Source organism: Papaver somniferum, chromosome 7 (genome assembly GCF_003573695.1).
Source record: "Papaver somniferum cultivar HN1 chromosome 7, ASM357369v1, whole genome shotgun sequence".
Classification (NCBI taxonomy): domain Eukaryota; kingdom Viridiplantae; phylum Streptophyta; class Magnoliopsida; order Ranunculales; family Papaveraceae; genus Papaver; species Papaver somniferum.
The window spans coordinates 123231518-123255978 of record NC_039364.1 but is presented as its reverse complement, the minus strand read 5'-3'; the positions used below and the strand labels follow the sequence as shown (position 1 = coordinate 123255978).

Below are 24461 nucleotides of genomic sequence, written 5' to 3'. Positions count from 1 at the left end.
ATTATCAATGCGCTCTTGTGACGTTTCTCTGTGATTTTAAAGGAGATTTTGAGTGGAAGTTCAAATGTGGCGATCAAGACTCAAGACTTTTGGCACATTACTCTATTTAGATGAGAAGAAGAAAAAATCTATCAAAATGGTTGGATTATAATCCCAAAACCATCCTTTTAAGTTTTCGGTTGCTTGGTACTCTTGTTAGTATTTCGTTATTTCTCTTGACGAATTACTCTTTGTTAGTACCTTTTAATTGTATTTTGAATTTTGATCTTGATGTTCTTGAAGTACATGTAATTTTTATTTTATCGTGAATGAAACTTTATGAGATCTTACCAAAAAAAAAGGGTTATAAACACTTGTTAGGCTTGTCTAAGTTTTCCTATATAAAAATAAAAGGGTTCCATGTATCATAACTAGCTTTCTGCATATAACTGTAATTTGTTTTTCAGTAATGTTGGTTTCTCAAAGAAATTAAGTTTTTTTTTTGAAACAAAAGAACCTTTTTTCATTAATGACAATTCATTAATGGGTTTAAAATCAAAAATTAGAAAGGTAGGATCCGATGATATGGTTATATTGACATTATCATGACACGATGAGGCCATTTTTTCTACAAAACACAGACGACAATGAATCTGAAGCTAATTTTTTAGTGACATGTTCCTCATACAAAACTTTACACTCTTGCAAAAATTAGAACATTCCGAGACGTATAAGATCATCGTCTATCATTTTTAATATCAATCGTTGAAAATTAACGGTTGAAATTAAAATTTGTGGATGATGAAAATTCGTATTTCAGAATACTCTCATTTTTTTATAGGAATGTGGAGCTTTATAAGAGGAACATACCACTCGAAAAATTGGTTTCAAATTCATTGTCGTTTGTGTTTTGTAGAAAAAATGGTCTCACCATGTCATGATAATGTCAATAACCATGTTACCGGATCCTACCCCAATTAATACAAGGAAAAATAAAAGACATACCATATAAGTATATTACCGAAAATCCGACAAGAAAAAGAGAAGAGTTGCCGAAATATGCCAAATACAAGCATGCATAAGATCCCATTAAATTGAAGGAGTAATGGTTTTTCTAGGATTATATTCCAACCATTTTATTAGTTTTCTCATAATTATAGATTTTTTTTATATTACATGAAATGAAACTAGTTGGAGGCCTAACAAGCTAAGCTCCAACGGCGTACTACTACATTAACTGAACAGATTGCCGTGCTAGCCTACCAGCGAGCCTCATGAGGAACCAACCAAGGTTATTAGTTTTTCTCAGAATTATAGATTTTTTTTAATTTTTTTTTTATTGGATAACAAATATTAGATGAAACTAGTGGAGGCTTAACAAGCTAAGCTCCAACTACGTACTACTACATTAACTGAACATGTTGTCGTGCTAGCCTACTAGCGAGCCTCATGAGGAACCAGCCAAGGGAGTCGCTATAGAGGGACTGATTATGTCGCAAGTGGGGCAAGTAAACTCTACCTTCCATGTCAAATTTTGTAATATTACATCAGGGACTCGAACCTGAGACCCCCTGAAACACATTAACCTTTTAAGGAACAGGGATGACCAGCTGAGCTAGCTATCCGTTTTAAATTATAATTATAGCAATTATAAGTTGTTTTTTTTTTTTTTTTTTTTTGAAGCATAGAATTACCTCATAAGTTTTTGTAGCAAGAGGGAAGTGGGGATGGCACAAATAGATTATAAAAAGGAGAAAAGAACATAAAGATGGATTGATGAAAAGGAAAAAAGAAGAACATTTACATCACCATCTCAGTCAAGCCAAAAAGTAGGAGGGGCATTAGGGACCAATACAAGTGATCCCGTCTCCACATCCTAGTTAGTAAGTTCGCGAATGATTCGCGAATCATTCGCGAATTTTTCCGTATCACGAATTTTACCGTCTTATTCGCGTACGTTTGCAACTCCGAACCCAAGTCGCGTATTATGTGGCATTTCCGAATTATTCGCGAACCGTTCACGAATTTTACGTATCCCGAATGATACGTCCGCTTAATTCGCCATAAATTCTTTAGCTTTTACTTTTCAAAGACTCCATTTTTTGGGCTTTACTGCCTCCCGAGCATACACGACCGAATATTAGACGTGTTGTGATTTTTATGAAACAAAAACGACTGAAGAGATTTGAAGGTGAAGGTGAGAGAGATCTCAAACTCACTAACCAAGCATCTAAACCACCATACGACGTCCTCTTGGATAACTAATGTTGTATATATTATTAATATCATCATATTAAGTTTATTTTTTCTTTAAATAACTCACACATATGCATAAAAATTGGTCTATGACCTTATAAATACAAATTATTTGTTATATATAGATACCGAATTTTCAGAGCCGAACTCACATTTATAAATCGAATCATACACGTACGTATGCCGCTCCGAATTACTGACGAATCACGTCCCGTTGACCGAATTTTGGACCGAATCTGAATTTTACAAAACCGTATAATACTCGTACGTTTGCCGTTCCATACGTTTGCCGAATCCCGAATTACTAACTAGGCTCCACATGGAAGCTTTTTTGTCACGTGTTAAAAGCTGGTCCCATAGGACCGTCACTTATCAATTCCACGGCGATTAGTTAAATTAAAAAGAAAAGAAAAAAAAGGAAAAGCTAGTTTTGATCGTATTATTGGAATAACTTTGTTCACACCTTGCGAACGAAAAATATTTGCTATTGGCAGCTTTCATTTAGTAGACAAGGAGCCTACAGATTTATTTTTATTTTCCTTTTTTGAGGAATGAAGGTTATTAGATGGAATAATCATTTTTTTTTCTTTTTTAAGAAATGAAGGTTATTAGATTAAATAAAAGCTTGTTGAGATCGACAAAATCGATGCCGAATAATAGAGTTCCTAATATAGAGAAGATGGATGGATGTATATATTTCTGAATTAATTCAAACAAATAAAGACTCCCCAAAAATTGATTTCAATAATTAAAAGCTGATCAGAAAATGACAATTTTTTTAGATAATCAGTCCTGCAAAATGTCTTCTTATTTTGTGATGGAGGTCCTGTTGGATATTTTCAAGGTTTGCCGCTACGCAGAGTTATACGGTGATCGACCTGACCGGTCAGGTCGTGGGGGTTTAGGGGGCAACGCCCCCTAGCAGAGTCCGAGACAGCGTCTCGTGGAATTTTTTTTTCTGGTTTTACTTTGTAAAACCTAGAAGTTTCCATTCAAAATTGAACAGACGCGTCTCTTCCCATAAGCCACCATTAATGGCTTTTGGAAGCGTCTGTTGGTGATGAAACGACACTACCAACAGGCATGAATATCACTATAAGTAGCGAAGATGTTCTCCCATTCCAATACATCAAAAACAATCTGTTTTCTTCTTCTCTAAAAAGCATCATCAGAACCTTATACAGTGTGATTTTTGGTCGGGTCAAGGAAGTACAATCCTTGAATTCGATTACGGTGTTAGGGGTTCATTGAATCCTGAAGGCATAATTCGAGAGACCGTTTGTACTCGCCAAATTTATTGGGAAAGGTCGAATTATTGTCTAAAATAATCGAAAGAGCCTTGAAGTCAGGGGTACACCATTTTCTATTTCTGTTTTCATCCTCTTGTTTAACCCAAAATTTCCAACAGGTCCTACCCGAATGTCCTAAGACAGGTTATACACATATGACAACGGCTATTAAAATGTCATAAATTTCGGATTTTTTTATTTTCTTCATGAATTTGAAACTTGATATATCAGTAACACACCTTAAAAATTAATTCCAACAACGATTTTGATACTAGCCGCGTATCTAGAATGTATGACGTACAAGAAGTCGGCATAAAATGGTGTAGGTAAATCTTTGAGTACCTATGACGGTATTTTGGGATTTGGTCCATGCAAAAAATGCGAAAAGTAAATAAATTAAGCTAATCGGCAGTTACACAAGGATAATCGGCGTTGGAAAAAAAAAGCCGCCGAAATTCTGTTAACCAAAGAGGAGTTCCCATCTTTTTAACGGTTTATACCGGTCTTATAACTATAATTCATGAAAATAAACGGCAATCGTAACCAATCATTTCTTGCCAGATACTCAGTTTTGTTCATGAAAGGGCAATAGTTAAGCATGGGATCTTTCATCTAACGCGCAGGAAGAAGAGTAGCAGCTAGAGCGAGATATTTGAAGGTGAAGATTGCGAGAATATCAGGCAGGAGGGAAAGAGAAGAATCAGAAGATCAAGAGAAAAGATAAAGGGATCTGGGTAGGCTAGGCTGCCACCCTCGTTTGCTTTGCTTTCTTCTCTTTTTGTCTCTTCTTATATGCCCTCCAATTATCACATCCTCTGATCCAATCCCTCTCTCTCTCTCCAGATCATTCCCTCTCTCAGTTTTGGACGACCTTCTTCTCCCTCCAAAGGTATAGAGCTCTCTCTCTCTCTCTCTCATCGGTTCTAGTAGCTTACGTTGTGTTACTATATCATATATTTACGTTGTATTACTATCTAGATATATCTTCAGTTCCATTAATCCTCTTTATCTCTAGCTTATATATAAGAAGCACTTTCTTATTTATATAGTTGGATTGCAGAACTAATCCATCTCTTGGTACGTGGGTTAACTGCAGGTGTTTGTAACTGTTAACTGCAGGTATTTGTACGTTAATTACTTGTTGAGTGCTGTACTGTACTGTTGGTAATCCTTATTAATTGATAAGGTGTTGAATCTTTTGATAATCACCCGTAGACGTACGTGTTTCCAGGTACAGCATTCTCTTAGTATACATAGAGGTCATACATATAGAGAAGAAGGTCTGAATTCAAGCAAGATACACGCGCAAATAATTAAATGGCACCTGTATCATTGCCTCCTGGTTTCCGATTTCACCCAACAGACGAGGAACTCGTTGCTTATTATCTAAAAAGAAAGATTAATGGGCGGAAAATCGAATTAGAAATCATCCCCGAAGTCGATCTCTACAAATGTGAGCCATGGGAGTTACCAGGTAATTTACTCGCTCTCTTACTAATATTTCATGCTTCTTCTCCCTCCTCTTTTTTTAGCTCCATATATATGTAACAGGTTTCACAAACTGATAATGGCACTGTGTACACCATTAGTACACATACAAAACTTAATAATGTTTTAACTCTGAAACAAATTGGATGATGAGAAAATTTATCCATGTCTATATTAGATGTTTGCTCTGTATGAAGAAAACAAAAAAGATAAAGGAATACACTAGCATCTATATCTATATTATTAATAATTTAAACCTTATATATATGGGTGTACTTTCACTTGCTTTGAAAGTTTGGAGGCAATTAAGTGCAAGCAAATTAATTTTGATATTTGACTTAAAAGTTAGTTCTAGTCCTTAATTGAAAGTTCTTTATAATGTGAGAAAACTTAAAATAGACCTCCCTAACTAAAGGGCCATTTGATCCTTCTATTTCTAAATATTTCTTTTCTCCTTGTGTTACATACTACACTGCTTTCTTTGTTTCCTTTTAGTTATTCTGTTTTGATTAGCTTGCATTTTATTTTACGGTAGATCTTGTGTCATCGACACGCGGATTTCATCAACCCTAAAGTTCACGCAGTCGATGATCTAAATTTTAAACGGCTAGAATCTTATAACAAATTTTCTAATATAAATCAATTTCAGGGTATGAGATTGGAAGCTTTTCTTTTTTCTTCTAGAATGTAATTAATGCAACAAAGAAATCACAAACGTACAAATAAAATTATAAAAAGCTGAGTTCGCATTACTCTTCAAAATAAATTTAAGAAGACACCCAGACATATGTAGTTACATGCATCATTACTAGGAATATAGAAAGCACAATCACTTGGGATTGATATATGATCATTGATATGGGCCCTCAACTCAAAATCTGTTAGCTTACGAAAAAGTGTGTCAAAATTAGTAGGCTCAAAGATAAATTAAAGACGGAGATTCTAGAGTGATAGGGATAGAGGATAAGGTATATATAAATATAAAGAGGTCACGAAAGCAACAAAAGCTGGGGGTTGGGGTTATTTTGTTTTTGGTACTCAAGTTTTGTCCGACTTTTGAGTTTGGTCTAACATTTGTCCAATTTGGTGTTTGGTATTTGGAAAAAACGTTGACCCGCATTGACTCTTGACTTCTGTTTAGCATTTATTAAAAATTAATATAAAATCTAATTATTGACCAAATTTACTATTATACCCTTAAATTTTAACCAAAAGGGTCTAGAGTTTTTCACATGATGTTTCCTTCGGCTCTTGCCATCCCATCACTACCACCAGAACCATCTAAAACTTCTACACGGCCTCAGGTGAATTCACCACCAGTGCCTTCACCATCACCAGCACAACCGTTGTGCATCACAGACCCAAGCCAAAACCAGTTGCAGCCCTGCCTCAAACCATTAATCTCCAGTCGCAACAGTAAGATCCATTGCATCAACGAACCATTCTTCCCAACCTTGAGCATCAAACTCTACTGATTTTATCTTTGGCAGCACTATTACAATACTTCTATTCTATAATTCCTCGCTGCACCAAGAGTAACAACATCAGTTCCACTTTTTTCTTCAATTTCAGCTTCAATTCCAAGATTGCAACAACATCACCACTATCAATCTTCTTTTGATCTTCAAAGCCATTGTAATCAACCATGGCTTGACTGCACCTGTAACTTATCTACAGCAAACACCATTCCATTGCAACTCAATAGCTTCAATTATTGTCTGAAATCATCAGCAACCACATCGAACATCACCAACAATGGAAACTCATCCCTTCATTTCAACAGCAAAGTCCACCATTTCTCATCTCCGAACATAATAAATTTCAGCTGCAATCTTCAATAGAATATCATCATCGCCTCCATTAATAGAATCACTACCAAATTATTCCCAGCAATTCCCACCATCACCCATTTCACAATCGTTTCATGAGTTTTAGGAAATCGATTAACACATCCAAGATCCCCAAATCAAAAATCAAAACCTAAAATTTCAACTCCCAACGCATAAAATTTCAAGTGATTCGACATCCAAATCAAATGATTTTAGACCAAAAAAATTTATACTTATGTGATTTTCATACGCAAGAAAAGAAAACCCTTATGATTTCCTATGGCTTTATCTCTAACAATAACATAAACAATCTATCAATTTAACTGTGCAAAAACGGGAAATATAAAAACCATTTTTAAGAACTATCAAATCTCATGAAACTTACCATTGCCCTTACTTGAGTTTCATTTTGGTTTTTGAAATTACTTTACTCTGTTTTTGATATGAAGTAATTAACCAGCTAACAGTGGAGGCGGATAAAAAGAGAGGCGAGATAAAAAGAGAAACGAGAAAAAAATGAAAAAAAAAATAGATCACTACCGTAGGCTAAATGGGTTTATTAAAACCGTTGGATCTAATGTAAATTTTAGGAAAGTGAAGGATAAGATAGTAAAGTTTTCAAATAATTACATTTTTATCATTTTATTAAAAATTATTTATTAATTACTTAACAGAAGTCAATATATAACTGAGTCAATGCGGGTCAACGTCTATTTCAAGTACCAAACGCCAAGCTGGACAAATGTTAGACCAAACTCAAAAGTTGGACAAAATGTGAGTACCAAAAACAAAATAACCCGCGGATTGCATAGTGTTCCAGAGATTTGTTCTACATTACATAATCTATGTGTTTACAAACTAGCTTTTCAGCTTTTTTCTAGGATTTGAAGATTTTGTCCGCAGTAAATTATATGTATATGATTCATTTAAACAGTAATAAATTTCCTAGCTAGGAAAGAAAATCCACATGATAATGTTATTAACTGATTAAATTACATCAAAAGTAATTTGATTAATTTAGACTTTACTAATGACTTGATTGACTCACCCTAAACAATGTTTGTAAGGAAAACTTGTTCGTTTATCCTCAACCACATTCTATTATTTCAGTTGTTGGCCATTATTAGTTAAAGTTTTGATGATTTTGTAATGTTGTTACAGAGAAGTCATTCTTGCCAAGCAAAGATCTTGAGTGGTACTTTTTTAGCCCTCGAGATCGGAAGTACCCTAATGGGTCTCGAACTAACAGAGCAACTCAAGCTGGTTATTGGAAAGCCACTGGTAAAGATCGAAAAGTCAATTCCAAAACGCGTGCAGTGGGGATGAAGAAAACCTTGGTCTACTATAGAGGAAGGGCACCTCATGGTACCAGGACTGATTGGGTTATGCATGAATATCGACTCGATGAGAGAGAATGTGAAACTGCCTCGGGGCTACAGGTTCTCTCTAATGGCAACTGCAAGATGAAACTTAGCTTATATAAAGTCAACTCTCTTTATTGATGTTTAGAAAATCTCTCAAAACTAAACACAAGCTCTAATCTTGCTCATATGATCAATGAATTCCTTTTCCTAGTCCTATTACCTTATTACATGTCTTCCTTTTCTTAGAACTAGATGACTTCTAATTCCCTTAGGATTACATCAATTTCCTAATCTTGTCCTAACCAGCTTGTTAGTGACTTCTATGTTGAAGTTTAACCAACATTCTCCCCTTAAGCTTCAACCTTACCCGTGACATATCTTGTACTCCAATCAATTGTCTCATTTCTTCAAACTTGATCCGAGCTAATGCCTTTGTCAATATATCTGCTTTCTGCTCAGTTCCTGGTATGTGTTCAACGTTGATGATCTCCTTCTCGATACATTCTCGTATGAAATGATACCTTTTGTGAATGTGTTTCTTCTTCCCATGAAACACTGGATTTTTTAGTGAGTGAAATTGCAGACTTATTATCAATCTTGATGAGAACTTTTTCAGGTTCTCTTCCTTTGATTTCACCCAACAGTTCTTGAAGCCATATTGATTGTTTAGCTGCTTCTGTTGCAGCCATGAACTCAGCTTCGCATGATGACAGAGCTACTGTGTCTTGCTTCTGTGAGCACCATGTGATAGGTGCATCTCCTAGGTAGAAGATATGACCTGTCGTACTCCTTCCATCGTCTTGGTCAATATTATGACTGCTGTCACTATACCCAACAATTCCTTTTGATCCTCCTCGACCATACTTCAATCTATAGATGATTGTTCCTCTTAGATATCTCAATATCTGCTTTATTACATCACCATGAGACTTGTGTGGATTCTGCATATAACGGCTTGCTACTCCCATAGAGAAATCCAAGTCTGGTCTTGTGTGTAACAAGTATCTAAGGCATCCAACATTTCTTACATAACTCGTTGAATCAATCTCAGCTTCTTCTTGTGCCTTTGAAACTTTAAGTCCAAACTCCATTGGTATCTTAGTTGGATTACAAGTTTCAAGTCCTGCTTCTTTCAGAATTCTCCTTGCATAAGCTTCTTGTTTAATCTGAATCCCATCTACTCCTTGATGGACTTCTATGCCAAGGTAGTAAGTGAGTTTTCCGAGGTCTGACATCTCAAACTTTGATTACATTTCTCTCTTGAACTCATTGATCACCTTAAGGGAGTTGCCAGTCAAAAATAGATCATCTACATAGACTGCAATCACAAGAAGCGTTCCCTTTTCTTCTCTTATGTATATTGATGTTTCTTTAGAGCACTTAACAAATCTGATTTCTCTTAAGATTTGATCTAACTTTGTATTCCAGGCTCGAGGAGCTTGTCTTAGACCATATAGAGCTTTTGATAACTTATAAACCTTATGCTCTTGTCCTTTTACTTCAAAACCTTCTGGTTGTTCAACATACATATCTTCTCGCAATTTACCATGTAAGAATGCTGTCTGAACGTCTAAGTGGTGAATTTCCCATGAGTTTGATGCTACTTCTGCTATTAAGAGACGAATTGTCTCTAGTCTAGCAACTGGTGAGAAAACTTCATCAAAGTCTATGCCTGATTCTTGAACGTATCCCTTAGCTACAAGTCTTGCCTTATATTTGTTGACAGTACCATCAGCATTCCGTTTTATTTTGAAGATCCACTTACGACCAATCACTTTTACCCCACCTGGCTTATCAACTAGAAACCAAGTCTTGTTTCTGTTGATTGAAATAATTTCTTCTCTACATGCTTGTGTCCATTTAGTCGAGACCTTTGCTTCCTGAAAATTCCTTGGTTCATCATTAACAGAAAGTAGCATTATCTCACATTCTTCTGCAGCTTGAAGAACATAATCCTCCAGATACTGTGGCTTTTGTATCTGTCTTGTTGATTTTCACAGTGGAATGGGTTGAGTTATTTCATCGATCTCTTCTTCTTCTTCTTCTTCTTCTACTTCTTCGTTATTCTCAGTGTTTTCATTATTCTCTTCTTCTTCTTGATTAACATCATTGTTTCCATTGGTATTGATGATTATGGGTCCTTCGCCTTCATCAGTTACTTGTCCCCATCTCATGTGAAACATTCCCGGATCCCTACTTGGTCCATCATTAGTTTCTTTCCAGTTCCAGTTTGCTTTTTCATCGAATACCACATCTCGACTCACTATCACTCTTTTCGTTGTTGGATTGAATAATCTGTAAGCTTTGGATCCAGGCTCAATTCCTAGATTCACAAGAGTCTGAGATCGATCATCCAGTTTCTTAAAAGTTGCAGAATCAACTTTTGCGTATGTTTTGCAACCAAACACTCTTAAATGATCTATGTTTGGTTTTCTCTTTCGCAAACTTTCATATGGAGTCATGTCTTTCAGAGCTTTCGTAGGTATCCTTTTTATTAGGTATGTGGAGTGTCGTACAGCTTCTCCCCATAGATAATTAGGTACCTGCATGGCCTTTAAAGAACTTCTTGTCATCTCCATTAGAGTCCTGTTTCTCCTCTCCACCACTCCGTTTTGTTGTGGTGTATATGGTGTTGTGAGTTTCCTTTTGATTCCATTTAACTCATAATATTTGTTGAACTCTACTGATGTGAATTCTCCTCCCATGTCTGTTCTAAGCATTTTGACCTCCTCTTTTAACTCTTTTTCTATTAGATTTCTGAAAGCTTTGAATCTGTCAAATGCTTCACTCTTTTCTTTCATAAGAATAGACCACATATATCTTGAGAAGTCATCTATAATAACAAATATGTATTTGTTATTTGCAAGGGTTTGTGGTGTAATATGACCACATAAATCAGCATGAAGAAGCTCTAAAGGCTTTGAGGCTCTGAATGTTGTTGCTTTTGGAAAACCTTGACGCGTTTGTTTCCCAACTAAACATGATTCACAGATTCTTGATTCGTCGTTTATCTGTTGTAGCCCTCGAACCATCTTGTTCTGAGACATTGCCTTTAAAGTTCTAAAGCTTATGTGTCCTAATCTTGCATGCCACTTCCATGTATGATCTTCCAGTCTCATATTCAGACATAATGGCCTTCCAATCATGAGACTTATCTTGTAGAGTCTATTCTGTGAACGTGAGACTCTAACTAAAAGTCTTCCACTTGGGTCATGAACTGTTAGATAATCTTGTCGCATTCTAACATCACATCCAACTTCTGTAGCTTGTCCTAAACTTAGAATGTTGCTTTGTAAGTTTGGGATGAAGTAGATGTTTGTGACAAGCTTCTGTTCTCCGGTCTTTCTCTAAAATAGAATTGATCTTTTCTCTTCAATTTCTACACAAGATCCATCCCCAAACTTCACTTGTCCTTTGATTTTCTCATTGAGTTCAGAAAAGTAGTGTCTCTTACCAGTCATGTGATTGCTGGCTCCATTATCTAAATACCAGATTCCTTCTTCTCCATCCTTTGATTTGTAGTTCTTTGGTATTAGTTTCCCTTCGTTTAAGAATACAACTTCGTGCATGAAAAAAGCTGTATCTGCTTCCCTTGTTTCATTCTTGTATGTTTCTTCCATCTTTTGTATTCTTTCAGGGCATACAGAGGAGAAGTGTCCTGGTTTGTCACATCTGTAACAAATAATGTTTGATCTATCCTTGTTTTCCTTCCCTTGGTTTTGATCATTCTGACTTGTTGTTCTATCTTGTGAGTTAAACCTTCCTCCCCTTCCTCGGCCTCTATTTCCTCTACCACCTCTTCCACGACCTCTTCCTCTTGTCGCAGAGTTTTGTTGGTAAGAGTTTGTGTACAAGAGTTTTCCTTGAGTTTCTACATTGTTTTCTTCATCAAGGATTCTTTCTTCATATGCTTTCAATCTTCCAATTATATCTTCATAGCTAGTCTTCTTTAAATCTAAGACTTGTTCGAGAGAAGCTATGATATGAATATACTTGGATCTTGGTAAACTATTGACAAACTTCTTTACCAGTTTATCTTCATCAATGGATTGTCCAAGTGACGCAGCTTTTGAGGCTATCTCTGATAGCTTTCCTGAAAAGCTATCAATAGTATCAGTGTCTTTCATCTTCACTCTTTCAAATTCAGACATTAAGGTTTGCAGACGGGCTTCTTTAACTCGATCATCTCCGAGATTACGTGCCTTTATTGCATCCCAAATTTTCTTTGAAGTTTCATGTTCACCAACTTGTAGAACAAGACATTCTGGTATTGCTTGAAAGAGTAATCCAATGACAACATTGTTTTTGTCTGGGTCCAATGTACCAGGATCAATTGTTTCCCAAACTTTGTAGATTTTCATCAGTACCTTCATTCTCATGGCCCATACTGTGTAGTTTGTGGCGTTGAGGATTGGAACTTGTATTGATAGTAGCGTGAATTGTTTTGCACCCACAATGGTGGTTTTGTTTTCCATGGCTCAGAAACAAGCTCTGATACCAATTAAATGACAACTGCAAGATGAAACTTAGCTTATATAAAGACAACTCTCTTTATTGATGTTTAGAAAATCTTTCAAAACTAAACACAAGCTCTAATCTTGCTCATATGATCAATGAATTCCTTTTCTTAGTCCTATTACCTTATTACATGTCTTTCCTTTTCTTAGAACTAGATGACTTCTAATTCCCTTAGGATTACATCAATTTCCTAATCTTGTCCTAACCAGCTTGTTAGTGACTTCTATGTTGAAGTTTAACCAACTCTCTCTCTATATATATAGAACAAAACCCATATATAACACTCTCAATAGCAACTACGTACCGTCACTGACAACACTAATATTTCACTGTAAATATCAGGATGCCTACGCTTTGTGTCGTATATTTAAGAAGAGTGCAGTAGGACCTAAAACAGGGGAGCAATACACTACTTCTCGAAGTGTCAACCCTAATTATAACCAACAGTGGACATCTAACCATCAGCATGCTCATTCATCTACCATTGAATTGTCCTCAGAAGGAAGGGCTTCAGATTTCGAGAGCTCTGGTTATCCTTTTCCATCAGAAACATGCTCACAAAATGTGGCTCGAGGAATGTCAACATCATCATCATTCGATTTTGATGGCTTGTCTAGAGATGGTAAATGGATGCAGTATTTGGGAGACGATGGATTTGGAGCCACAACCCCAGGATTTGCTAACCACGGGCAAATGCCCTATCTTCCATCAAAGGTATAAGCTCCATGCATAATCCTAGATATATCAAATTTATTGTATTCTAGTTTGGTTTTAGTTTATATATGTATCATAACCCGTCAGCTTGATAGTTGGTTAGCCACATGCATGAAATATATAATTATAACCATAGGATATCGACTTGGGCTTAAATTGCAGGTTGATGTAGCGTTAGAGTGCACAAGATTACAGCATAGACTATCATTGCCTCCATTGCAAGTGGATGACTTCCCCGAATTCGACTTCACAGACTCAAAATCGCAGCAACAACAATGCGCGGTACCATATAGGCAAAACACCACTGGACCAGATATTTTACAAGAGATACTTTCAGTTGCTAATGCATCTCAAGAATTGATAAACGGACCAAATAGTTATCAAGAAACATGGGCTGGCAATTATTCTAGTTACTTGGATGAGTTTGTCATGTCTTTACCGGAAATAGGACAAATAGATCAAGATCATTGCTTAGTCGGTGATATAAGTTCCTCCATAGCCATATATAAGCCTTGGGGAGTAGAACGCGGTAGGTTTATTGATATCAACGATTTAGAGGAAGAATTCAAGACTGACAGTAAGACTGACAGTAGGATGGTAGAAAATCTGAGAGGGGTTGGAATGTCACCCAAAGATCTCGAGAAGGTATGACTAACTAAGGCCTTGAAAACTCTTTAAATTTTCCTTTCTATGTTATTTGTATGTGATCTTTGAAAATATATAAGCAAATTAAATTAACTCTGATTTTACCGCGCGATCATGACTTTAATTAAAAATTCATCCGATATTCATATTTTGGTTTCTTAGACAAGTTTTCTAAGTCTATTCATATATAAGTATTTTGATGATTGATCTGATCAGACAATGCTGGAAGAACACAAGATGGTTCCAATTGAGAATGTCTCCGGTTTCCAAAGAAGAGAGGGAGAAGACGTGATAGGTTAGTTTTCATGACTATACGTCTCTTCTTTCATCTTAATTAATTATTATTTTTGTGTTTATTGAACAAATTCTATTTAAAATTTGATTTTGACAAATTAATTATTAGCCTTATTTTCCAGTAGATACTAATAATAACTTCGACCAATGTAAGGAAGAGAACTCAAATGATTTCTCGAATCCTGAAAATAATGGAATCACTTCGGAAAGGGGGACAACGGATGATTTTTTGAGTATGCCAACTTTTGAAGTTTACGAGAAAATTGAATTTAAGCATGGAATGTTTGTTTCAAGTCATCAGGTAGCTGATACATTCTATCATCAGATGGAGCCCTCCAAGACTGTTACGGTTCATCTTAATCAGGTAACGTCGCATAATTTCCCAATTATGAAACCAAAAGCGAACATCTCGACAAGAGTTAAAAATCGAAGTTCATCATCTAATTTTGGGAATTCTAAGGTCATGGGGTTAACCCAAGATTCAGCTAAACCGACATGCACGTTTTCTAACTTATTATCCATATCAATGAAAGTTGTCATCCATATAGGTGCACTTCTATTGACAACTTGTATGTATGAGGAACATCAGGCCAATAATGCAACAATGTTGAGAGATGAGTTTTCAACCAGTTGCAAACTTGTGATCCAAAATAGAGATGATGAGCAAGAATACTGCAGTAGTCTTCGACAGAGAGAGAAGGTCATGACACTAACGGTTGGAAGTAGTCATTATAATTCATGTAACAGTACTGATGATCAGAAGAGTGGTGTTTGCGTTACTGACGTTGGGGAAGGATACAATGCAAGTGTACTTTTTAACAAGATATGGTCCTTCTTTGCAACTGCTTTAGCTATCATTGCATTAGGGTTTCATCATACGACATGTTTCCCTTGACAGCATATTACTACTAAGGATTTCATCACTTCTTTGTTACATATTGTACTATACACATACATAGGAAAAGGCACTTCGTATCCATCCATATCAAGATGAAGGATGTTATATGTCTTTGTGTATAACCCTTAACTGTAATATTGCTTCATTGATATATATATATATACTAGGTATCACCCCGGCCTACGGCCGGGGCTCAACCTTTTTCGTTTTCGTTTTGTTGTTTGATCGGCTGGTCCGTATTCTACCAAAATCTTTTTTAGTCATTCGCAAAACTAATTAGATTATAACGGTCAAACATCGAGTTTATAAGTTAGTTCGGACTTGCGTTCCTAATATTTGTGGTTGTGTCAAATTAGCCGGGGCTTACAGCCCCGGCCGTGGTCCCTTGAGGATACCATAGTATTTTGTTGATCGGGTCAAATTAGCCGGGGCCGTGGTCCCTTGAGAATATTATAGTATTTTGTTGGTCAGGTCAAATTAGTCGGGGCTTACAACCCCGACCGTGGCCCTTAAACATTCCCTAATGTTTTGTTGGTCGGGGTTGTGACACTTAAATCTCGCACATAAATCTTTACCATGTTTTTTATTTTATTTGTTTTTTAAAAATAGCTTTTAGATTAGTTGAGGCTAACTTAAATTTTCTTGAGAAAGTTATGGCACAAATCATTATGCTTATTGGATGATTGAACGTTCGATGGACCAGAGTATATCTGGTGTATACGAATAATCTTCATGGAGGGTCATCCACCAAACATAAGCCAAACAGACCCTTGGCCATATGTTTTCCGTGAAGATGTATTAGTAAGGAGATATTTGGTTGCATTAAACATAAAACCTCTTACCCAATTCACTCCTCTTCCTCTATTAGATTTTCTTTCTTCTCCTTTCCTCTTTAGACCAATTTTTTTTTGAATCATCAGATCTGTTTTCTTTTATTTCACCGTATCCATCTTTTAAATCATCCATGATAATAACTTAGTATTAATAACTCAATATTATTATGATATAGAGAGACGAAGTTAAGAATTAGAAGTCGTTAATGGAGGGGAAGAACTATAGATAGAAGACCATCTGTTGGTGAAACCGTTAAAGAATGATGCTCTTCTGTTCTATAAATACATCTACTTAGTGTTAGCCTATATTAACGAAAAATTAGTCAAATTAGGAAATCCGACGCTGCAGTCAAATTAAGAAATCCAAGCATCCGACGCCGTTAAATAATCTTTAGAATCATATTTTTATTAGGAAGCCAAGGGATCGGACGGACGTCTATATAGGACATATAACCGATCAATCTCCATCGTGGGATGACGAAATCGATGGTCGGATTTGTAAGGCTACACACACACCACTTCTTTAATCTTTATCATGTTTTTTATTTTATTTGTTTTTTAAAAATAGCTTTTAGATTAGTTGAGGCTAACTTAAATTTTTTTGAGAAATTTATGGTACAAATCATTATGCTTATTGGATGATTGAACGTTCGATGGACCAGAGTATATCTGGTGTATACGAATAATCTTCATGGAGGGTCATCCACCAAACATAAGCCAAACAGACCCTTAGTCATATGTTTTCCGTGAAGATGTATTAGTAAGGAGATATTTGGTTGCATTAAACATAAAACCTCTTACCCAATTCACTCCTCTTCCTCTATTAGGTTTTCTTTCTTCTCCTTTCCTCTTTAGACCATTTTTTTTTTGAATCATCATCTCTGTTTTCTTTTATTTCACCGTATCCATCCTTTAAATCATCCATAATAATAACTTAGTATTAATAACTCAGTATTATTATGATATAAAGAGACGAAGTTAAGAATTAGAAGTCGTTAATGGAGGGGAAGAACTATAGATAGAAGACCATCTGTTGGTGAAACCGTTAAAGAATGATGCTCTTATGTTCTATAAATACATCTACTTAGTGTTAGCCTATATTAACAAAAACTTAGTCAAATTAGGAAATCCGACGCTGCAGTCAAATTAAGAAATCCAAGCATCCGACGCCGTTAAATAATCTTTAGAATCATATTTTTATTAGGAAGCCAAAGGATCGGACGGACGTCTATATAGGACATATAACCAATCAATCTCCATCGTGGGATGACGAAATCGATGGTCAGATTTGTAAGACTACACACACCACTTCTTTTATATATATATATATATATATATTAACAGAGACATAACTACAATGTAACCAAGATAGTACATGTAATGGTTTTGGTTCCGCTCTCAATGGCACTGATTTGATCTGTGTATTTTCCCTCGTTGAATTCATGGTTAGGTCAATTAGAAGGTCGTCCGTAAATATGTTCCTCCAAAGTTCCTTCAAGACTTGTGTATGTTGAGTGTTTTGTTTTAGATACTTGCCATTAGTTTTTGGTTGGTTACACATTTTACTAGGCCTTGAGATAGTATTCCCCGTTTTTTAATCCCCGATCAAACTACAATTAAAAGAGTAACGCTAGTTAGGTCGTGAGAAAAACTCTCTAAAAACGATACACACCAAGAAAAATGACGAATTCTTTTGGAAAATGATGAATCCTGCAGTGAATGCCATGATACCCAGTAAAACATCTGTTAATATAAGTGGGAGTTCTTAGGGAGTTCAATCTCTTTTACATACATGTAATTCTGAGAACTTTTTTGAACAAATTCCTATATCAATAAAATTAAGAGGTGTAGCCTCTCCCCTCAAAAAAAATTATACACATACATGTAATTCTGATTTTGCTTAATGAAAATTTCTTATAAAAAATAAAATAAAATAAAATAAAATAGGGAGTTCAATCCACAGTGTGTTAATAAATTTTTGAATTTAAAACTTGAGATTGGTTTTTTTGGTTACTGTGGAACTGGTGGATGTTACAACGTCTATTGGATGGAAAATCCTATATATATCGAGATACCTAAGTGATTTCCAAAAATAACAGGTATATCCGAAAAATTCCCCATGTTGAACCATGCATCGGTAGATATGAAATTACAATACTGCGTCATATAATGCACCGGCAGTAAAAACCTCTGGTCTTAGTACTTATTCCACAAATTACACCCATAATTAATATAAGATCTCTCATTTTACAGAGACCCCACTCTCCTGACCCTGACAAAACGACCTCCCAAGCAGAGATAACATCATAATCTGCTCTCTAAAGGAGTTACATAGAATTTCATACACATAAATTGTTCTTTTTTTTTTTTGTATTTTTTCTTTAGAATTATATAAAAACCTTGTTATAAACCCCCGAGAATACTAATGTCTCTTATTGTTAGAAATGCCACAGTACCACGAGCCGGAATCAATTAGCCAATGGATAGATATGAACTGTATACATATTTAGCTTGTGAATCCGATACACGATGTTGCATCTTCCCCACTTAAAGTAGGATTAGATGAGGCATCCCACGCATCCTCTGTTATGAATTGCATCCATGAATCATCTTTATCATTTTCGACTTCGTCCATGCATGGCGATGATCCAATTGGCACGTCCGGTGACATAGTTTCATAGTCATTGCTACTTAGCATCTGAGCACTTTCAACAAATGGTATACTACATTGGCCACCTTGATCTTCTGTTACTTCAGTGCATACCCCGTTTTTCTTGAACACACGACATAACGCGTAAGAATCCTACAAATCAAGGAAGCAGAATTAGTAATACGAGAGGTCAAAAATATACACAGTAAAAATAAATTAAGAAAAACTGACTCAGATTATTACATAGTGTATTTCTCTACCAAGCTATCCACAAATTAGAAACTTTACAGAAAGGATATATCATATATACAGCTCAACAGGATATGCAGAATTATTTTCATGAGTGATGAGATTAAAAATTGGTAGTGAACTAAAGTGCTAAAAGTAGTGTTTGATGTGTAGAGGAAATTTTGGGGAATAAAGTGCATATGGACATAAAATATAATGTGACTTGGAGGATTATGGGAGGAATAAAGTGAAAAGCAGATTAAACCGACACCATCTATCAAACCATGTAAAAGGTAATGGTTTGATGGATAACATACGATTATCTGTTGGTCACAAATCAGTCAATAACAGTGCATGTTATTGAATGAACAACAGAGAAAGAGATCTACAGATAGAGAGCGGTCCTTTTGTCTCATGTGGAATGAATAGAACCCAATTATTTAATAGGAACAGAAGAGACAAAGTAAGGTTCACGTAGAGATCTAACTAAGCCAGTCCAAGCAAAGAATATATCTAACTAATTAACTAATAAAGCCCTAACTTTCCATGCACGTTAATTCTTCTTCTTGCCCCTTAAATTGATGATTTACTATTTATGTTGTTAAAGGGGTCTTTCCATATTACAGATTGTGTATACTACACACTCCTTCAATTTTACCTCCCAAAGTTCTTTCTAGGGGAAATTTCCAAACCCTTTTTTCATGTAGAAAATAAAAAAGGAAAAGAAGAAATGATCAAAATAAAATAAAGTTAGTTCATCAAATTATGAGAATGTTGAATCTAGGTCAATTTTATGTCTTTTTTAACCAAACTTGATTTGATTCATTGATGACATGAAACAAAAATAATTAATTAATTAATTGTTTCATCACTTGACGATCGTTGAAGAAGTTTATGCCATTCAATCTTTGCATTGGTTTTTATACGTGAAGATATTGATTACCTTAAAACCATTATTTTTTTCAAAAAAAAAAAAAAAGAATCTTATTAAAACCATTATAAATAGACTACATTACGTCAAATTTTAACTAAGAATATGATCATAATTTTTTAGGTATGTAATATGAGGATTGAATGGCTTTGATTAGAAATATTTGCTAGATAATAAGATGGAAACGAAGGAACCTGAATCCCTAGAGTATCTTCGCAATCCTTGTCGTCAAGGCGATATTCATGCATGACCCAATCTGTCCTGATACCTTGAGGAGCTCTTCCTCTGTAGTACACCAATGTCTTCTTCATTCCAATGGCTCGATTTTGACTACTAACTCTTCTATCTTTCCCTGTTGATTTCCAGTATCCCGCTCGAGTTGCCCTGTTTGTCCTGAACCCATTAGGATATTTACGATCTCGAGGTCCAAAAAAATACCATTCTGGATCTCTACTAGGCAAGAATGACTTCTCTGCAATATTCATGATCAAACAAAACCAAGACATGTCAAAGAAAAAGTGTACAAACAAAATTATCAGCTCTCAAAATTAAAGCTCAATCTATTCCTGAACGAACAAATTAAGCTAAAGCGCGCAAGATCATTGAAGGAACGTTTATGGTGCATGGGACATTTTATAATGTACCATACCATTTATGAGAGATCCGTCGCTGGTGATTTTTTAATACATACTACGAGGAATAACGGTGAGAAAATAACTAAGTATGTTGTAAGCATATCAATTGTTGAACTAAAATGAGAAGAAGAAAAAACAGTGCAATTATTTTGAAGGAAATGGAAAAATCAATTGATACTGATCAGGAGAGGGGATCGTTTATTTTTTTGGTGCATGCATAAATGTTAAGACTAAAGAGTTGAGACAAAACATAACAATAATGATGAAAAGACCTGCTAATTCCCAAGGTTCGCATTTGTAAAGATCAACCTCAGGGATTATATCTAGTTCAATCTTGAGCCCATGAATTTTTCTTTTCAGATAGTAATTTACAAGCTCTTCGTCTGTCGGATGGAACCGAAAACCTGGTGGCAATCCAACCGGCGCCATTGTATTAATTAATCAAGAAGCTAGTAAAACTAATTCCTTGGTAGATACGGGTCGATTATCTCAGGGAAATTTATTGTGATCAATAATTCTGATGAATGATCTAGCTAGCTAGTGGTTGGTTTTACCAATCTTGCTCATAGTAATTGAGAGAGAGAGAGTGAGGGAGAGGGAGGTATTAGCCATATAGAAAAACACATATATACTGATAGATAGTAGGGACTATTTACTGATGATCATATAGAGGCCAGGGAGGAAATATGGACGGGGAAAAAAAGGATTCAAAGTAGGATGTCTTTGATAGTCAATTTTCACTTTAGCTTTTGATTTTATTGATTCTCAGACAATCGTTAACTGCAAGCCCATGGATAATTAATGCATGGATATCACACATTGTCAGAGGCCTCGACCTGGTTGCTTAACTAATTTACAATATTTATTTTCTTCCGTCATTTATTCACCCTTCTACAGCAAATTCATTTTCTACATTCGAAAATAAATCCTCCTAGCAGCACTGTGGATAAGTGGACATAGGTCCCTTAGTAACCGCTGGACCAGAGTAACCGCTGCAAATAACTTGATGACGTTATTGATCAACATACACAGAGCGGAGTCTGTAACATTAATTGATCAACATTTCTATCCCATATATTTAGAATCATTTAGAGCTGCGATAGTAAATTTTTGAATAAGCTTGAGTGGCATTATATCAGAAGAGACGGGTCATAATATATAAGTTTGATATATCAGATAACTATATTGTTAATTCTTAATCAAACACTAATCAAAGAAAACTAAAATAATAATGCGATTTAATTTTTCACCAACGGTACTATTAAAAGCTTACTGATCCCAAAGAAAGCTTTAAATGAAGGCAATGCAAGATATTTCAGCAAATTTGATTATCTCTATCTCTAATTAACAAGTTTGCTTCCCACACAATAATAAAGGTGTGTGTTCAAGGGATGAATTTATAAGAATACAATAATCTCTATTTATAGAGTTAAGACCAATGTTTGTTTAGAAACAAGATCGCCAATTTCAAAAATACTAAAGATTTGCAATATATATATTTGTATTCAAAATTAGCAAATACCAATTATATTCTAACTCATAAATCGATTTCTCGCATAGAATGACAACTAAGATTAGCTAGCGGACTTTCATGTATATACTTTACTAATTTAGAAACTAGAGATATGCATAACTCTGGGAATTGGTAAGCATATAATTCAATACCAAAACAGATATTAAAAAATCGGTTCCAGGATCTTGCCTTGAATATCAAAAGAATATATTTTAATAATAAGATATTAGAGTTTACTACATGTTCACATACTATGTCAAAGCTTATGAATATTCCCAGTCTAACTCGTGTACATCTCGATGTCTGTAGAAACCCGAAGATATCAGACATATCAAAAATGTACAAATAAGTCAGACATTTTGTCCCGGGATCGGTCATAACTTGAAATCAGTCATGGGATCAATCCTTTCCGCAAGGGATGGGTTCTTTTACAAGGATTGATCATTGGATCATAAATACATATAAGATTGGGCCTGAGATAGGTCATGAACCCAGTTTTCAACTACGAAACAAGTTTTGCAAGTCTACTTCCTTAACTATGATTCTGAACTTGTTTTAAACATAATTTCGAAGGTTTTTATTCATCCGAAACTCAATACACTAAATAAAAAGTTACCAATTAGTGCAGTATCAAGAACACGAAGTCCTTAGACAAACCATACTTCGCAACTCCGTATACTTAAGTTGTAGAAACAAGTACTGTGTACATTTCTTATGATACTTTGATCATAGCATAATTACCAAGTCACCAATACTAAAGTTATTGTAACAAACTTAACTTCGCATGTTATGTTTTCAGTGAATAAAGACTTGAAAAAATAAAATAAAATAAAATAAATAGAAATTGAACAAGTCAAGTTTGTAGTTACTAAACTCGAACTGGAGGATGATGTCTTCATTGTCTTCGGTACGTCTTCAGGTTTTTATGAGTAACCAGAGCATGTATCAACATCTCTATGTTCCTAGTCTAACTTAACGAAGTTGACTTTAGTAATCGACTCAACTAAACTTAATAAACAAACTTGACATACTAACGCTTGATGGGTTCAACCGAGCAATGATCTAGAATTAGGATTTGTAATTGCATTGTTGTTGGTTTATCCCCAATTTCTTTTTGATTCTCTTGCCGAGCGTGTTCGATCTTTAATACTGAGATATTTTGCATTTCTAGTCTTTTTCGTTTCCAAGTTGTTTCTTATTATGATTTTTTACGAATTTCCTTTTTTTTTAATATATATATAGCTCAGGGTGCTAAAGGTTCTACTAGTCTTTGTTGTCTTGTGTAACGTCCAAAGTGGTAATTTTTATAGGTTGTTAGAGCATTGCTTGGTTGAACTCACCAACTGTTGGTATGTCAAGTATGGTTGTCACATTTTAACTCCAAAACTCGAGGCTGCTTGATTAGATTAATATATAGTCAACTTTGTTTGGTTAGACTAGGAATAATAGAAATTTTGAGACCCGCTCGTGTTAATCTAGTGTTACTCTGAAGAACAGATGTATCGATATCGATGAACACATCATCCTTCTGTTCTAGGTTAGTAACATGGACTTGAATTGTTCCATATCTATCTATGTTTCTTTCAAGACGTTTAGATTGAAAACATAACATATAGAAAAACATAGCTTTTATATCTTCGAAATAGGTATTTCGATGACAACCCATCAACTACCGAAAATATATTCTTCTGAAAAATAAGATTATTCTCATGAATTATTTTCATTATCTAGATTTATTCTCATAAAACACATAAAAAGTGTGCTCGTTCCAATAAAGTGGTAAATAAATTCGTGCACTAAAACTTGTAAAAATTGGTTTAGACCTAAATTCTAATACTAAAATAGAAAAATCAATTAAAAGTTGATATCAAGATTATAGAGAAAACTGAGACTATATATTCCACCATTAACCAATTTTTAAGTGATTCAACCAATAATATAGTTATGCAATACTTACATTCAAATATATTCTAGTATATTGCCTAAACAAGTAGATGTTTCAAAATAATAGTTGTAAATCAGAAGCATGGAGCATCAATAGCCCTAGACTAAGCATGGACCATCAAAATAAATCACAACTAAATGATCCAATGCAATTTTAATTCAATGCAAAAAAACATAAAAGACTTGCAAAATAAATTAAATAAGAAATTACAACTTTACTATTGGAAAAATAGCTTCTTTCACCGCCTCAGTAATGAGGTTTAGCTCCTCGTAGCAACCACTCTCTCAAAATAATTGTTCATGGCTCACAATTGTTACAAGAAGAAAATAAAAATTACACAAATAATTTGCAACGAATATAAGTATTGCAAACAAGTGTTTTCTGCAGAAAACAGAAAACTAAGACATATATAAAAAAGGACAGTCTTCTCTGCTGAGAATATGCCATGGTTA

General features: G+C 35.0%; 2 protein-coding genes across 2 annotated transcripts; one reads left to right on the top strand and one right to left on the bottom strand.

Moving 5' to 3' along the window:
• Window positions 1-4354: 4354 nt before the first annotated feature.
• Window positions 4355-15335, top strand: LOC113292952 (NAC domain-containing protein 86-like). Its single transcript, XM_026541757.1, has 8 exons — window positions 4355-4413; window positions 4585-4643; window positions 4756-4998; window positions 8003-8280; window positions 13066-13437; window positions 13600-14082; window positions 14299-14377; window positions 14499-15335. Exons 3-8 carry the CDS (start codon window positions 4842-4844, stop codon window positions 15269-15271), a joined length of 2142 nt encoding a protein of 713 aa, XP_026397542.1. The 5' UTR covers window positions 4355-4413; window positions 4585-4643; window positions 4756-4841; the 3' UTR covers window positions 15272-15335.
• A 3130-nt stretch (window positions 15336-18465) lies between these two features.
• On the bottom strand, window positions 18466-21164 carry LOC113292951 (NAC domain-containing protein 86-like). Its single transcript, XM_026541755.1, has 3 exons — window positions 20824-21164; window positions 20111-20388; window positions 18466-18910 (listed from the first exon to the last, which is right to left on the bottom strand). Exons 1-3 carry the CDS (start codon window positions 20978-20980, stop codon window positions 18614-18616), a joined length of 732 nt encoding a protein of 243 aa, XP_026397540.1. The 5' UTR covers window positions 20981-21164; the 3' UTR covers window positions 18466-18613.
• Window positions 21165-24461: the final 3297 nt, after the last annotated feature.

What these genes read in the sequence shown, in the direction of transcription:
- LOC113292952 (XM_026541757.1), top strand. Translation starts at nt 4,842, where the DNA reads ATGGCACCTGTATCATTGCCTCCTGGTTTCCGATTTCACCCAACAGAC. An exon ending in TGAGCCATGGGAGTTACCAG is followed by an intron (nt 4,999 to 8,002) that starts GTAATTTACTCG and finishes ATGTTGTTACAG; the next exon opens with AGAAGTCATTCTTGCCAAGC. An exon ending in TGCCCTATCTTCCATCAAAG is followed by an intron (nt 13,438 to 13,599) that starts GTATAAGCTCCA and finishes CTTAAATTGCAG; the next exon opens with GTTGATGTAGCGTTAGAGTG.
- LOC113292951 (XM_026541755.1), bottom strand. Translation starts at nt 20,980, where the DNA reads ATGGCGCCGGTTGGATTGCCACCAGGTTTTCGGTTCCATCCGACAGAC. An exon ending in CGAACCTTGGGAATTAGCAG is followed by an intron (nt 20,389 to 20,823) that starts GTCTTTTCATCA and finishes TGAATATTGCAG; the next exon opens with AGAAGTCATTCTTGCCTAGT. An exon ending in AAGATACTCTAGGGATTCAG is followed by an intron (nt 18,911 to 20,110) that starts GTTCCTTCGTTT and finishes CTTGATTTGTAG; the next exon opens with GATTCTTACGCGTTATGTCG.